General features: G+C 43.9%; 2 protein-coding genes across 2 annotated transcripts; both read left to right on the top strand.

Annotated features, from left to right (window-relative positions):
- Positions 1 to 10,874: 10,874 nt before the first annotated feature.
- Positions 10,875 to 12,560, top strand: LOC109740433 (uncharacterized). Its single transcript, XM_020299497.4, has 6 exons — positions 10,875 to 11,093; positions 11,179 to 11,364; positions 11,630 to 11,796; positions 11,917 to 12,001; positions 12,080 to 12,148; positions 12,266 to 12,560. Exons 1-6 carry the CDS (start codon positions 10,992 to 10,994, stop codon positions 12,434 to 12,436), a joined length of 780 nt encoding a protein of 259 aa, XP_020155086.1. The 5' UTR covers positions 10,875 to 10,991; the 3' UTR covers positions 12,437 to 12,560.
- Positions 12,561 to 13,616: 1,056 nt separating this feature from the next.
- Positions 13,617 to 14,595, top strand: LOC141026584 (uncharacterized). Its single transcript, XM_073503349.1, has 2 exons — positions 13,617 to 13,678; positions 14,047 to 14,595. The coding sequence occupies exon 2, from the start codon at positions 14,131 to 14,133 to the stop codon at positions 14,542 to 14,544; it is 414 nt and encodes a 137-aa protein (XP_073359450.1). The 5' UTR covers positions 13,617 to 13,678; positions 14,047 to 14,130; the 3' UTR covers positions 14,545 to 14,595.
- The last annotated feature ends 2,921 nt before the right edge of the window (positions 14,596 to 17,516 follow it).

Raw genomic sequence — 17,516 nt, 5'->3', positions numbered from 1 at the left:
TTATAACGCCGCGGTCGACTCATCTGTCTGTGCCGCCTCTGAAGCCGCGGTCGTCTTTGTCGTCTGTTTCTCGCGGCCTGGTGTACATCAACATACCGGGCCGCACCTGTCTGCATGAGCTGTTTATTGAGTATGAGCAAGTCACAGCTTGGGTAGCCCAGTTTTCTTTCAACAAAATGGAGGAAAATTATCATATATTATCAACCGCCGTCTGCACTGGGTGGTTCAATGGGCAGGCGCACAAGTCGCCACCACTATAGTTTGGTTAACTACAAATCACCAGTTGGAAGGAACCATTGGCGAGTTGCTGACACGGATCGTACGGATCATTTGTAACCCGCCGCAGTCACCTCAACCTTCTGTGGATTCACATCGTGCTATTAACACCAATGATATACAAGTTTCAGCAAATTTAAGAACCCCAGGACGAGGGAGGGAAAGATAACCCGGTCCCGAAGGCTACTGTTATATTGATGAAAATTTAAAGGCCGTCAGGAAATTTCCGGCTTAGAAAGTATATGACAGTTACGAAATCCCGGTTCAATGAAGATGTTCTGGGTCATCAGAAAGGATTCCGGTTTAAAAACCGGCTCAAGGGAAGTCAGTCTCACTGAAGCTCTCAATATCTGGTTTACAATCCGGTTCAAGGGAAATCTATTCTCCCACAAAGCTCTGAAGCGCTCAAATCCGGTTTAAAAATGTCCGGTTCAAAAAGGAATTAACTTCTCGCAAGTTCGAGTTTAAAGGCCGTCGGAAAATTTCCGGCTGAAAATGAAGATTACGGTTTAAAATCCGGTTCAAGGGAAAGATGTCTCCCACAATCTTTGAAGCTCTCAGTATCCGGTTCAAAATCCCGGTTCAAGAAGAAATTATCTCTTGCAAAAAGTTAAAGGTTGCCGAAGAGGACCTGCTGCCATGATGCGCGGTTCAAACATGGGTATCCTGCCTTATTGGCTTATCATATTATTGATCACGTGGGGGTTTCCATTTCATAAAGCGGCATCCGGTTTACCCTTGATTCAACTTATCAAAGCTTTATACAATATCACTTGGGGGCTTGGTCGTATCCGAACCATAGCTACACCTCTTGATCGGCGCAATGCCACAACATCACTTGGGGGCTTGGTCGTATCCGAACCATAGTCACACCTCTTGATCGGCTCAAAGCCAAATTACTCCGGGGCCAAAGAGAGTGTTGTAAAACAACAACTCAAACATAGGCACCCACTGAGCACAGCTCAAAAATGTTACTTGGGGATTCTTTGCTGTCGAAATGAACAAAGAATCTACACTTGTAATAGGCTATCAAGCCATGGTTTGGAAGCCTGGTGTATACACCTAAAACCCCGGGTTAACCTGCCTATTTAAGTAAGTCACTCCGCCCAGGTAAACCTGGTATGACCTTCGAACTTTGACAAGTTACTCTAAAATAAAGACCCTGAACTTGTCAAGTTAAAACGATGATTGGTTAAGGATTGAGGACCATCTTAGAAGGCTTTGTGAAATGGTTTAACTCAGTGGCCTGGCAGCCCATGAAAAGCCTCGAGTTTGGGGCCTGGCAGCCCATGAAAAGCCTTGACTACAAGGGTTTTTATTCGCTTTTTGCTAAGTTTTTCTCTCTTTTGACAAGATTTGTGATGTTTTTAAACCGGTGTTCATCAACCCGGTTAGGCTGTCAACTCCAAGTTGTTAGTATATGATCAGTTATAATCCGGAGATTACTAACCCGGTCTGGTTTCGACTATAAGTCGCCAATATTATATATGGTTAATTCGGTGTTTATTACAACCCGGTACGGTTTTATCATAAACCGGCATAATATGGAAGGAGTTATCAGTACTCAAAATTTGGGTTATCACCCTTACTACAAAAAGTTGGTAAACCAACGATGTGATTCAATGTCACAGGACACTTTAAACTTGTTGTATGCAAAAACAGGTTGAATAAAGCATGATTATAAATCACCGGCGCTTATTAACCCGGCCTAGCTTTCGACTATAAGTCGCCAGTATGATGATAAATTATCCGATGTTTATTAAACCGGCCTGGCTTTAAGACGATAAGTCGCCAGTATATGATGAGAAATTATCCGGTGTTTGTTAACCCGGCCTGGCTTTCGACTATAAGTCGCCAGTATATATTTGGATTGCGCCATCGGAATCATGCGCTTATAAATCATTGGGTTATATTATTCAAATAGCCAACATGGCTGGATTTTTATCAATAACCAACATTATGATTGAGGTTTTCAAATTGCTTTAGCGCAATGGATATTATTTTATCGATGGATATGATTTATTCCACAATGGAAGGAATAGTCCTGAGTCGCTGCAGGCTTACGACCCGGCACTTGGGGGCTACATTATTCAAATTGAGATTATATCAAATATGCAAGTCTCATGTCACTGCAAGCATGCACCATGACACTTGGGGGCTAATGCAAAGTCATTTTTATTGGCCTTATTGAAGACCCGACTCATCACATCATAATGAGCCGGCCCTTGGGGGCTATCAATTGCTCCTGTCAACAATTCAAGGTACACAAGTCTTAAAACCATTATATTGAAAGGTCCATTGCTCAGTTGGTAAAGCACAAAGCTCTTAACCTTGTGGACGTGGGTTCAAGCCCCATGATGTGGGTTACATTATATGATGTTCTTTTCAAAGAAGTATATATAAAGTATCAGCTCAATATCATCTTACTGAGCCGGCCCTTGGGGGCTACACATTATTGTTCAAATCTACATGATCATATTTATAAAGTCCCTGCTCATTATTGCATAATGACCCGGCACTTGGGGGCTACATATATGGAGTATTCAGTTTTTACTAGTGACTGAGATGAACAACATGGATTTCTTCAAAGTGGCAGTAATTATATGGAAACAAGTCTTAAGCCATCACTTTGTTCTGCTCAAGACTTGGGGGCTACAGGTAATATGGATATAAGGGAGAAAAATCTTCAAATTCTCAGTTCTGAGCAAACCAGATTGACCCGGTGTCTGCAACAATTATGACCCGGCATCGGTAACAATTATGACTCGGTGCCATCCATATAAACCGGCGATTTTTGCATCTTCAAACCGGCTGAATATCAGTTGAGTATTTCAAGACCATATTTCTTAAGCCGGTGCTTTGGAAGCCGACTCAAGTGGATTGTTCTTCACAATATTTTTCTATGAGAAACCAACGTCAGCAATTTGAGTATGAAGCTGGTTATTGACCCGGATTTTCTAGAAGGAGGAATGACAAGGACTTAAGGATGATTAGGTGCCGGTTTACAAGAATTCTTAACATGGAGCACAACCTGTCAAATTTGTTCTTGTGTTTATTTTGCAGCATAAGTTTACCATGGATAAATCCAAGCTAAACTTGGGGGCTAATGTCGGGGATATACCCCGTGGCGTAACCCGGCCGGAAGTATAAACCGGCCGGACTTGGCGATTCACCGGCGACCCGCACAGACCAGACGGTTTACAAGCAACCAGACTGAACATTATGATTCACTGGTAACCCGGCGGGCGGGACAGACGGTGACAAGGCCCAAGGCCTAGAAGGCCGGCTCATGTTATGGTGGGCCGGTTTAAGAGGAAAGGCGTGAGGAATATTTGTCTTACAAGGAGTTAAGACCTGGACTTGTATCCGGTTTGTATTAGAGATAGACTAGTCCTAATCCTAATAGGACTCCACATGTAACCCGCCCCTTCAACATATATAAGGAGGGGCAGGGCTCCCCAAAGAGGGAGAGGGCAAGAAGAAATAATCTCTAGGGCTAGACACAAAGAGCCGGTTTACCGGCGACTCTCTCGTGATGATAATGAGACCTAGCCACAAACAGCATGTAGGCTTATTACCGGATGATGTTTCCCGGGGCCCGAAGCTGTCTAAATCCTTGTCTTGTGTTGCGTCTCTCGATTCCGCTCAACCCCTCTCAAGCTACCACATAGATGCGTTGGCCTCACGACTAAGTCCTCACACCAGGACATATGCCGTGACAAATCCACGACACTTTCTGTGAGCATTTCAAGTTCTCTTGTGATGGTGTGTTGATTTTCGACATCTTCTTCTTCTTGTGAGCCGCCATAGTGATAAAGGATTTCCCCTTCACCTTCTGAAGAAGAGTCTTGATCTGCATTTTCAAGTTCCATCTTTTCTTCGTGAATGGACAACAGCTTCATGATCTCAACATAGTGAAGTTCTTCGTAGTCTGGTCTTTGCTTGATTTCATCTATGATGGAATCGAAGGTTGCATCAAGAGCACTCAGTAGCTTGTTAACCACATCTCTATCGGTGATATCAGTTACTCCTCGTTGATGAAGTCTTTCGATAATGTTTGTCAATCGATTAGTGAGTTCCATAGCACTTTCACGCAGACTTCTAAAACTAGCAAACATGGCATGAAGCATTTGAGTGTGGGGATCCGTTCTGGCGATGAATTCTTCATGAGCATTTTTTATGGCATCCCAGAGTTGCTTTGCAGTGTCGAGCTTTTGGAATCGAAGGAAAATGTCTTTCGACGCACTACTACAGATGATATCTTTTGCTTGAGCATTCAACCGCAGATTTTCCATGTCATTGGAAGTGGGATCATCATGTTGTTGAATGGTGTATCCGTTTTCCACAATCTCCCACAAGTCTATGTTGATGGCTTGAATTCTGATTCTCATTCTTTCTTTCCAATAGAGATAATCATTTCCATCAAAGATAAGAAATCTTTCAGATTGCGAGGATCTACCTACATATGACATACTTAGACCTTTAATAAACAGAGACAGGGAGTACCTGCTCTGATACCAATTGTTAGGACCGAGAGTATATCGACCAGTGGGGGGAAGGTGAATGGAAGATTCAAAATTTCTTTCAAAAGTTTTGAACAGAACCCAATCACAGCAGCGACAATAAGGTTTGGTAGAAATGAACTCAATCAAGCATACTATTGAGGAATAAAACCATCGATGTAGGATGCAATCATGGTTCAAGCATAGTCTACAAAAGGCTTGATGAGAATGATAGTAATGCAATATGCCAACAGATACAATATCATGACAAAGAGCTGGTAAAGAACTGCAATAGAAAACTTCGAGGAATAATCACAGTGAGGTAACAGATCACAACACAGAAAGATGACATGAACTAAGATAGCATAACAGAATGAAGAGGGTGCAACAATGTGGGCATCGAACGATAACTGATGGGAATAACAGAAGAAATAAGAGCGAATGATATGCAACAGAGAATGAATGATCAGATAAACTATCGTCACGGAGCACGAATATAAACTGCTGAAAGTATTGCAGTGAAGTAAATTGAAGCAGTGGTGCTCGATGGCAATAGAGAGATTTGGTAGACCAGTTGACCCTTCTGCCAAAGGGCTACGTCTGGTTGGAGGGGCTGTGACTTAACACGGAAGATAAACTCTCTTCACCCTATTCTCCTTCAACTTTAAGTTGATCAGAATCCAGTTGATTTCACTCGCGGTAGATACTTGTCGGCGATATCCAAACCTTCGCGAACCACAATCACTCTTGGTTGCTGAAGATCTTGCTCGGTGAAGACAACAACTCTTCAACACTCGAGACAACACCTATCTGTCTAGAGAGTGCGCAACTCTCAAGAGTAATAGGTACAAGAACTCCAACTCAGAACTACTGGATGCTAAACCATTGTCTAAGTTTGGGCTCTTGTTTTTTTCTCTTGGTAGATCTTAAACTCAAATCACTCAGAGAGGGGTTGCTCAAATCAATCTTCTCAGAAATCTCAAGCGGAGCAGTCAACGGACAATGTTGGAGCGGGGTGGCTATTTATGGCCGCAGCCTTCCCTGATGGGGAATGACCAAATTGGACATGTGGAGCAGCCAATGGCCGAACGACACAAGTCCAATGGTCGGAATTTGAGCACAACGGTAACATTTCTTGTGGAGCAAGTAATGCTAACTCCTCAGTCCGAAAGATATCTCCTGTAGCATGACGAACAACGTCTACTGCTGCCAGGTAATCATTCGGAGCATAAAGAGATTTCTCTCGCATCTTTCATAGGTTTTGGGCTAAGCATCACAAGGGATCTAAGCTTCGAGAACCTATACCCCTCCTAATAGTACGGAGGTCCTATGACTCAATTGAACAAAAGAACAACAACGAAATGAATACTGCATCTTCACTTTTTCTTTGACTTCCATTCGCTGTAGTCAATTTCTTCGGAGAACAACTCCAAACCAAATGCTTCGCTTCAGCAGTAAACTTTCGAGGGGCTAATTCCTTCACATCAATCTTCTCGTCTACATGTCTTTAGCTAGCAGACGACAACGAACGGGCTGATGGCAAAGACACTATTTGCCATCAGCCACCTCTTTGACGTCTACTAGCGGACGACAAAGAAACATTGTCGTCCGCTAGCAGACGGCAAAGAGGTGGGGGGGTCCAGTGGAGGCCAGCTTATTGTAACAGCCCACCCCCACCTCTTTGTCGTCCGCTAGCAGACGACAAAGAAGCCACTACCTAACTTACAGTGCCAGAAATGTTTGTCGTCTGCGGCTGACGGCAAAGACCTTTGCCGTCAGCTTTCTGGTCAAATCAGTTGATTCATGTAGTGAGAGCAGAGGATGAGGAGGAGGCGCAGGCAGAGGGCACAACATGCGACCGAGGAGGAAGTGGAGGCAGAGTTCAACAGACGCCTTGCCGACAAAGTGCTGGAGACTTGCAACTCCACTAAACTGGATCTAGTTTTCCCAGACGACGGGAGAAGGAACTCTCTACTAATCATCAGGTGGGCTAGGGGAAGAGAGGTCATGGCTCCACATCCATCCACCAGGGCCAAGTGGCGTCGGTTCTTTGATCGTTATGATAGAAGTACTAAATTTTTATGTTTTTAAGATTATGTTGGGAGAGAGCATAGAGTTGAATGACTGAATGAATGCATCTGTCTATCTTTCATTGAGTTATTCTATCTACATATTTGGTATGTGCAATTTGAACTGCTATCGTATGTGCTCTCCCATGATCCTTTGAACTGCTACTGTATTTATACTTGAACTGTTTTTGCGGTCAATGTTGTGTGGACTTGTGTGACGACATCATAATAACTATTTTCTACCGACTGGCTGCCCACCTGCCTGTTTATTATTTTTATAATCTGCTAGTCATCCCGACTATAAATTCTATCCATCTATGTTGGTGCGTGGCTTAGTCTCCTCCTCCTTTTTCTTCCTTCCTCCAGATATAGGTTCCTCTCTCTTCTCTCTGTTCTTTTCTTCTTTTTGCCTGTGGTGCCCATGGAGGATTGTTCATGCGGGTGCTTCGCAAGGATGGTGCCCATAGCTGACGCTTGTGTGTACGAATCTGGGTTGGAGCTCACCCAGAGTCAGCGTCGTGGGCAACTTTCGTCGCTGTTGTACATCAACCATGGGTTTCATGCTCCCTATGTTTGTCGCCTGACGGCTGGGGACTTGGAGGAATCGTGGGTATGTGTTTCCTAATTTTTTTGTTCTCTGCTTTGTAGGTCTCATTTTGAAGTCCATGGCTTGAATCTATATGTTCATCAACTATTTTAGATTTATCAATAATTACGTCTATAATTCTTATTTGGTTTTGTCAGTAGTTAACAGTAGGGATTCCTATGTATACTTGTTCAGTAGTTAACAATATTTATTCCTTTGTATATCTTGTTCGGTTTTGTCAGAAGTTTACTGTAAGGATTCCTACGTATATTTCTTTAGTTTGGTCAGGAAATAGCAATAGTTAGTTTTTTGTTTTGTTTTGGGTTCAGATCTTTTCACTTGTTATGTAACGGTTGCTAGATCTGTGCAAATATTTAGTTATGTCAGGTGTTCACTTTTTTTCTACCCCATGCCCATATGTATGAAATGACATCCAGAATCAGGATTATTGCTCCTAGTTCGGGGATACTAAAGATGGAGACAGCAGCCAAGAATGGGTATCAGTTGATGGAAGTTGCCTACCACATCGACTTTGATGGTTGCATCAACCTAACTACTGGGTGGAAGAAGTTTGTGGCAAAGTCTGGAATTAAGGATGGAGATGTGGTTATGGTTATGTTCTTTAGGGAAATATAAATGTAACACCTTACAAGCAGCACCAAAGGATACTACAATAGTTGTTAATCAAACATGCATTGTGTTTATCATTCAAGTGCCACTAGTTATTCAACCAATATACAAAATATATTACCGAATATACATTCAAATCACCAGCATCATTCATGACTCGATTTTTGTATTTTATTTTAGTAAAAGGGGTTTGACGTGAATTTTTTGTTAATAGAAACCATTAGAGTTTCACATCAAACTAAAGCCCTACATAATCCTAAAACAACCTTGGTATTGAAGAATAAAGACGCAACTCTCTCTTCCAACCAAACATAACCCAACATTAGAGAAGGGCTACCTACGTAAAGCAAATGTGCACATCAAACTCAATAAAGATTCTGTTACATCAAGTCTACGCACTAAGTGGCTCATGTAGATGTTACTATCTATTAAGCTGCAGAGATTAGTTGAAGGCTTGAACCAAATGGATGCCCGGCGAATGGGCTTGTAGCCTAGTGGTTGCAGCGACCTTAGTAGCACCCCAGGTCCTGGGTTTGACTCCTGGTGGGAGCGGATTTAAACAGGACCGGGAAAAAATTTCTGGAATAAAAGGACTGTGGGGTTGTTGCTCTACAATAAATAGTCAAAAAAATAGATGCCCGGTGAGGGAGAATCCAGCCAGCAGGTCGAAGCCCGATTCTTGCGGCCCTCTCTCCTACTTTGGGTTGCAAGGTGTGGCGGCACATATCAGGATATGGTGCATAGAGAGATGCATGGTATGTTGTGTACACACAATTTTGCTTGATGAACGAAACCGCACTGCCATAAGGATCCTTGCCATCGGTGATCTCCTAATTAATCGGATAATTCAATCCGAAAAATAGAGAGCGTGTGCCGAGGCTACTTACCGGTCTTCAGTCAAAAAATTCTGAAGGCCCAAAGAAGCTAGGATCCCGCTCAAAGACCATGCAGTGACTATAATTGCATTTAGAGAAACAACACGTTCGGTACATGCGAACAGTCATTAATTGATCGTCATCGTCTTATCGAGTCAGAAACCACCTGCAACTTCTATTCCGCTTTTCCTTGAAAGGGTCTCGGATTAGGCAGGGTATGGACACAAGGTGGCCTACAACAACATATTATGTTGGAGTCAAATAAAAAAACTAATATTGTAAATCTAAGAACAATATACGTAGAGCATGAATATTTTTCAATAAATGTTAACGGTGACATAAACATGGAAGAACGAGTTAATTTCACCAAAACTCTACTACCTATGTTCACTAATACGGGACGTTTTGGCAGTTCATTTTAAACTATCAAAATGTCATACGCTAGTAAACAGAGTGTGTATTTGACAGTGTGGTATTAATTTCTAACACCAATGTCATGATTCTAACTCTTCTCAAACTACATACACTAATAATATAGGAAGCAAGTCATCGTGATTTTTTTGATAGAGGGAATATATTAATATCGCGAAGATACCAATTACATCCGGCCTCTATATCAACAAGATGTCAAAAGACATTAAGGATACACACAGCAAAAAAATTAAAAAGAATAGAAAAAAAAACCGCCTCGATGGCCAAGCACTTGCAGCAGCACTCTAGCCACCACCGAAGACAACACCCGGATTACAAAAAAAGTTCTCCAAAAGCAACGCCTTCAAGAAGGAAACAATGCACAAGCGTTGTCGTTGCCCGATCGAAGATCTTAGATTTTCATCCTGGAGAAAGTCTGATTCATCTAAGAAACAATGCCTTCAACAAGGCCATTGCCAGGTACAACCAATAAAGGCCAGACCTTGGGTTTTCACCCTGAGAATCGAGACTCAGTACTCGAGGAGCGCCACCAAAAATGTAGTCCTCCAGTGTTGCCGCCCCCGCTTGCCGAGACCGCTGTTACAAGTCACCAATCACCTGGCACACAGTCTTCATCGCAACCAACATATTCTTTCGCCAAAGCTTCAAGATCTCCAATCATAGCCGCCATGACTTTCTCCACATCTAACAATGCGATGAGAATCTTGATTTAGACATGTTCCATGACACCGATAAGAAAGCGAAGCTTCGCGCCGCGCTATCATAAGACCGTGATGGCTGATAATCGCGCACGACCGATGCATTTCCGATCTGGATATCCAGAGCCAACATAGGCCAATTTGTATAGATCTCCGACGAGGAACATCGGACCTCATCAGTGGCCATATCGAAGAGGTTGGCATATGGCAAAAAGACGAATTGGCATATGAAAAGCGCTAGGGCCAAACCACCACTATCGCGCCGCTAACTCCACCAGCCGAGGGCCACGGCGAAGTCGGCCGCCCGCGAACCACGCCGCCCTCAGCCCGCCTCGCTTGAGCGGCCAGATCAGCCCGAGCTGCGCCAGATCGCAATAGCCGGCAATCCCGACCGCTATGCAAGCACACCACCTCGACGTCTGCCACGCCGCCGCGAAGCTCCCTCCGGCGCGCCGCCGCGCTGCTGCGCCCGCCGCCAACGCAGCATCCAGACCTGGCAGCCTCGACCCGCGCTAAAAGCTCCACACAAGGAGACGAGACCACCCGCCGCTGCCGGTAACGACCGGGCTTTGCCCGGCTGCACCCGCAGACGGCGGCGAGGGAGGGAAGAGAGGAGGGGATCCCCGGCGGCGGCGGCTAGTTTTACCTCACGTGACGCGCGCGGGGCACGTCGCGGGAGGGATCGCCGATCCTGTTATCATCGGATATTTGTAAATCATCGGAAAGTAACGGAGGTCCAAAAGAAAACCGGATGGCTGGCTGTGATTTCTTCATGTCAGTGTCATGCTCACTCTGGTTTTCCACACGACCTCCTGATTTTGAGGCCACAAACATCACTCTTGTCTTAGCCACGGCATCTCCATCCAAATGGCGCGCATCATCTTCCTCCGCACCGCCACCAGTCATCCTCCCAGCCCAGCACCATGGCGGCCACGCTCTCCTCCGTGTCTGCCTCTTCCAAGCACTGCTCCGTCGTCAGGGCTCAGCACTCGCCACTTCCTTCCATCCTCACAACATCACCAGCCGTGGGTGCTCTTTTTTTTTCTCCCTCTTGATGTTTCTTTCATCCTTTGTGTTGTCTTGTTGATGCTCTCGTCTGTGATGGTGCAGAAGAAAACTGCCTTCCATGGGGTTTCCTTGGTGGACAGCAGGTGGTTGCGCAGCGGCGGCGCGCGGCGAAGGCTGGTGCAGGTGAATGCCAAGACCGCCGGCGCGGCCAAGAACATCGAGGTGGAGGTCGACAAGCCGCTCGGCCTCACCCTTGGCCAGAAGTCCGGCGGCGGCGTCGTCATCACTGTCAGTACTACCAGCCGCCCTCCTCTCCTTTCCTCCACCTTGGCTTCTCTTCCAGAAAATATCGGATCCGAATCATGACCTAGGTTTAGCTGCTTCTTTTTATATACTTTATTTATACTTTACTATTTAAAGGAAAGAAAAAACAAGAACAATATGATGAATGTTAAACTGAATTAAACTAGATATAGAAATTTAATACACAAGGATTGCAATTAGCAGCTGGGATTAAAAGGGAACGGACTGGTTTGTGATTTAATCACGGTAGGGTGTGGAGTCCGGAGGGAATGCAGCAAGAGCAGGGCTCAAGTCAGGTGACCAAGTGCTCTACACAAGCAGCTTCTTCGGTGATGAATTGTGGCCGGCAGACAAGCTGGGATTCACCAAGACAGCCATCCAAGCAAAGCCAGACTCTGTATACTTTGTAGTAAGCAGGTATGCACCTCTTCTCCTCATTTTCTGCCTCCGAAGCTTTTGTTCAGATATCAGGATTTCAGGAAACTGAATTTCCCTGTAAGGTGGAGTTTACAAGATTCTCATTTTGGTCCATGGCAGGGGTGGTGGTGATATTGATGTGAAGCGCCTGCCCAAGAGGCCGGCGCCCCCTCGGTTTGGCCGGAAGTTATCTGATTCACAGAAGGTAACATCAAAATAGTCCCTGGTCGCTACAGTGTGACTTTTTATAGGCCTCACTCAATATATACCTTCAATTTACCAGGCTAGAGCAACACACATCTGCCTTGATTGTGGATACATATACTTTCTACCCAAGGCTTTTGAAGAACAGGTAAGATCAGACATATTTTTCCTTAATTCCATTAGCACCAATCAGCTTTATGTGCTCATTTGTAGTTTGCCAGCCTGATGACTTATGACCGGTTTTCTCATATACTTTTTTTTTCAGCCTGATGAGTATGGCTGTCCCCAGTGCAATGCGCCAAAGAAGCGATTCGCGAGATACGACGTAGAGTCTGGGAAGCCCATTGGCGGTGCACTGCCACCTCTTACGGTGATAGTCAGTTTGGTTATCGGCATCGCTGGAATAGGGGCTTTACTTGTATATGGCCTTCAATAGGCTTGTTCGTCTCTTCAGAAATTTTGTTCTGGTCGACAAGCTTAACCGATTGCTCATGTACTCTATCTAACAGAAAATTCCAGTAATGAAGGGGTAAAATGCAACATGTTATGTTTGAGGCTAATTGCAGTCCAATATTCTTTGGATCATGTTGTCACCAGAGGCCAGTCACTTTTCAGAAATGTTTCTGGAGTCATATTGCTCTCAACGCAGTGGTGATTTTCTGCAAAATGGTTGTGGGCATTCATGTGGTGTTGGTATTGAAAAACATGCCTCATCTTGGCATGCACTACTATGTAAGACAGAAGCCCCTTTGATGAGTTGTTGCTGATGAAGTGATGTCGTAAAATTTGAAGAAATTCTGAATGAAGCGCATTTTCTTGTGAGATCGATTAGCTAAGCTTTGTCACGCCCTCTTAGATAATCATTATATAACCCACTCTTATAACCATTATAATATGGGCAGTTGTACTGAAAGTCCATAACTGCTTCCACTATGGTTCTGTGTGGGAGTAAATTGCAGAAAACCACCAGTTTGAGGGCTAGGTCAGCAGAAATCACTACGTTACAGTTTCTTGGCAAAAAACACCAACTCTCCCGTAAACAATTTGCAAATACCACTGATCGGCGGATTGGGCACCGATAAATGGATTTATGACAGGTGGGGCCCGTTTTTTGCCGACGTGGCGTTGTCGGCTGGTCGGACAGCCGTTAGACGCCGTTAGACGGCGCTCTCGCACGTGAACTTAAGTGATTCGCTCCTCTGTCTCTCACTCTCACTTTGCTCTCGCACGCTCTCGCTCTCGCTCTCGCTCTGTTCTTGCTCGCCACCGCCGGCCGCTCCGCTCCGTGTCGCGCCGCCGCCGCCGCCGCATCGTCATGGTGTCCTGGAGTGAAAGCGACGATAGCAGGAGCACACTAGGCAGTACATCAGCTCTGATTCTGACGACGGCAGAATGTAGGTATGCATTTGGGGATATTTTCCTAGGGTTAGGGTTAGGGTTTGTTCTATGATTTGGGGATATTTTTCTCAAAGGAGCTTGTGTGTTAGCTGTGTTAGCTTATGAAATGTTATGCATTTCTTTGCACTCCCAGGTCCCTGCTTCAACTGATGACTCCGATTTCGAGGGCCCTGAAGTTGAAATGCAGGTGTTGTGCCATGGTCACGGTAAGTTAGCAGAGAGGCGCGTTGCTTTTGAAGGAATTCTAACTGGGAGGAGGTTTCTCTGTTGCGCTGAGAAGGTATATGCTTCTAAGTGACAACACAATCATTGTTAGGATTTGGCCATTGTTTATTTATTGTTAAGTTGGGAGACTGTTGAGGCAGTCATTGTTTACTCTTAGGAGAGTGTTGAGCCAGTCATTGTTTACTCTGAGGAGAGTGTTTAGGCAGTCATTTTTTACTCTGGCAACAATGTTAATTAGATTAAAGTACAGTGGATGCATGGGTTAGTTTATTCCTAATAGCAGCACATCATTGTATAATTGAGAGCAGAACATCAGTGCTTTCTTTTTGATGTACTTTATCTTGGGAGTTTTTAAATATAATATCTTTAGCTTTGGTTGTGATGAAAGGTTTTAATATGGTTTTGAATACTACCTTATTTCAGGAAGGTAGAGACTGTGGACTAGTTAAATGGATTGATCCTGCTTGGCCCAATACCCTTGAGAATGCATTGCACAAGTTATGGTTGATGTATGAAGACAACAAGAGACAGAGGGCTGAGGACACTCTGATGAATTCTTTTGAAGTTCATAACCTGACACAAGAGAAGAAAAAGCTGCAGGCCAGCTATGAGAAGCTGGTTGAAGATGTCAATGCACTTGTGGATGCCCAGCAACGTAGGGTAGAGATAGAAAAGACAGATGCTGATACCAAGAAGTTGGAGGAGAAGTATGAGATGGTGAAGAACCTGGTAGCTGCTCAGGCCAGTGTCATTAGGAACATGAAGCTCAAGCTAGCTGAAGAGAGGAAGAACTTGCAGATCCAAATTGATGAGCTGCAGAAGAGTGTTGAAGAGAGCAATGTGAAGCTGCATGAGAGTAATGTGAAGCTGCAGGAGAGCAATTTGAAGCTGCAGGGGATGAAGGCCATCCTAAATGAATGATCACCTAGCTGTGGAAGAGGGCACTATCATTTGGCATTTGCTTACCTTTTGTAGGGTGTGGTTGGCTGTGCTGTAATGAGATTATGGTTTTAATTTCCTGAACTATGGATCTGTAAAGTACTAATCTAGTACTATGATTATGTATGGATTTGAATTAATGCTAAATGTGATGGTATTTAGAGTATTTGGATGAAATCTGATCTGTTTAGAATTTATGTATTTGAGCCATCAAATAGGGTTTGTAGCCATCTTTGGGGGTTTTGTCGACATCTAGCCTTCACTAGGGTTTTTAGGCATCTTTGATGGTTTTGTCGACATCTAGCCATCACCTAGGGTTTTTAGGCATGTTCGATGGTTTTGTCGACATCTAGCCTTCACTAGGGTTTTTAGGCATCTTCGATGGTTTTTTCGACATCTAGCCATCACCTAGGGTATTTTGGCATCTTTGATGGCTTTGTCGACATCTAGCCATCACCTAGGGTATTTGGCATCTTTGATGGCTTTGTCGACATCTAGCCATCACCTAGGGTATTTTGGCATCTTTGATGGCTTTGTCGACATCTAGCCATCACCTAGGGTATTTTGGCATCTTTGATGGCTTTGTCGACATCTAGCCATCACCTAGGGTATTTTGGCATCTTTGATGGCTTTGTTGACATCTAGCCTCATCATCACAAAATGTATGATAAACTCATCATCACAAAATACCAGAAAAGATATCTGAAGCATTATAGTATCACAACTTAACTTAAACATCTCAACTACATGACCATCATCACAACCGAACTGACCAAATTGACAGTATTTTGACACAACCAAACATCTCATCAGTAGTTTGACACAATCAAATTGACAGTATTTTGACACAGAACCAAACTGACCATCATCACAAGAGTTTTCACACACCTAAAATGCATCATTCCCATGGAGCACCTGAAGCAGTCAAGTAATCTCTAATTTTCTGGGTGGGCTTCCTGATTCTTTGGGAAACAACAGTTGTCCTTGGAGGCAAGAAAGATGCCCTTGCTCCCTTTGCAGCAGCTGAAGATCTAGTTACTGCTGTTTTACCCTTTGCAGCAGATGATGAACTACCAGCAGTTGTCCTTTGTGGTGGTGCAGCAGAAGTGGCCCTCTTCTTTGGTGGTCCAGGTGCTGTTGCAGAAGCAGAAGATGCCCTCTTCTTTGGTGGTCCAGGTGTTGTTGCAGAAGCAGAAGAGGCCCTCTTCTTTGCTGGTCCAGGTGCTGTAGCAGAAGAAGAAGATGCCCTCTGTGCTGGTGATGGTGCAGTAGCAGCACCACCACCAGCAGAAGAGGCCCTCCTTGCTGGTATGGCTGCATCAGGTTCATAGGAGCTGCTGCTTGACTACAAAAAGATCAAATAGTGTAAGAACAGGAAGATGAATTCAAAGCAACATCAAATAGTCAATATTAGGACATTGGTTACCTCATGCATGTTCTTTCTCATTGCCAGTGATGGATTCAAAGCAACATTACAGTTGGTGTATCTATGGCCAACCTTTTTGCAATTAGAGCAGGTAATTGAGGCCATTCTTGAGGTGTCTTTGGGAGCTGGCTTCTCATATTGGCCCTTTCTCCTCTTAGTCTGTGCCCTTCCCTTGTGTTCTTTGAAAACTGGAGCCTCAATGTCCATACTGTCTGTCCTTGGCCACATATCAGGTCCAGGTACAGGATATATAATGGGATTGTAAGCTGCCAGGTACATCTTTTTTTTGAAGAAATCATGAACAAAGTCCTCTGGCTGAAGCATAGCCTTGTGTATGGCAGAAACAGCATGATTGCAAGGAACTGTTGTCATATCCCACTTCTTGCACCCACAAGTCCTATGTTGTAGGTTCACAGCATAAGTTCTCTCCCCACTAGTGACTTGGTAAAGATTAGGCCCAGCCATCAAAGCATGACAGTTCCTTGCAAACTTCTTTGCTTCCTCTAATTTCTCAGCATATGTTGGACAAATTTCCCATCTTACAGTCTCAGTCTTTGTTCTATTTGCATTGAACTTGACCATTAACTTTGTCCTAATTCCATCCACCATGGTCCTAATTGGTTTAGCCCTGACATCTAGAACCCACTTGTTGAAAACCTCACTTAGATTGTTAACAACTAAGTCTGTTTTGCAGTTCATATCCATTGCATGTCTGGCCCAAGTGTGTTTAGGTATTTTGCTTAGCCATTCCCAAGCAGCCTCACTCTCATTCTTTAATTCAGCCATTGCAGTTTTAAAACCATGTTCAGTGTATGAATAACTAGCTGCATCCATGTATTGCTTTAATTCAGGCCCTCTAAACCCAGCATTTTGAAAGTTCTGGTAGATATGTCTAAGACAAAACCTTTGGGGACAATTGGGAAACACTCTGGTAATGGCTTTTAAAAGGCCCTGCGTGTGTGATAGTATAATAAGTAAGTACAAGAAAGTAAATACAAGAAAGTAAATAAAGAAAGTAAATAAAGAAAGTAATTACAACTGATTACCTTCTGCCTATCTGAAATTATTGTGTAGTTCCCAAACTTCCCAGATTCTCCACCTAATGCTTGTCTCAACTGCGTATAAAAATCAGGTCCAGGAGTTAGTGTCCTCCTTATCAACAATTCCAAAAGCAATGGAAAAAATATTATTTTTCCCATCTCTTCCAGTTGCAGCTAGAATTTGTTGACCAGTAGTGAGCTTGATGAAACAACCATCTAGACCTACAACAAATAAATGAAATCACAATTGATTAGCACATGAAATCAAACATTAGTAGCACTTAGCACAAATACTATTGACTTACCTATGAATGGTCTGCAGCCATTGAGAAACCCTTCTTTGCATCCATTCAAGCATATGAACAGTGCATGAAACCTAGGGTTAGTGCTTGGATGCTCCTTCAGATATCTTGTTGTCACAATGCATCTTGAACCTGGATTTGTATCCAACACAGCCTGTAAATAATCCCTAATCCTGGTGTACTGGG

The sequence above is a fragment of the Aegilops tauschii genome, chromosome 7 (assembly GCF_002575655.3).
Source record: "Aegilops tauschii subsp. strangulata cultivar AL8/78 chromosome 7, Aet v6.0, whole genome shotgun sequence".
In the NCBI taxonomy this organism is placed as follows: Eukaryota; Viridiplantae; Streptophyta; class Magnoliopsida; order Poales; family Poaceae; genus Aegilops; species Aegilops tauschii.
Note: the sequence above shows the minus strand (reverse complement) of the source record. Positions and strands in the feature narration are given on the sequence as shown.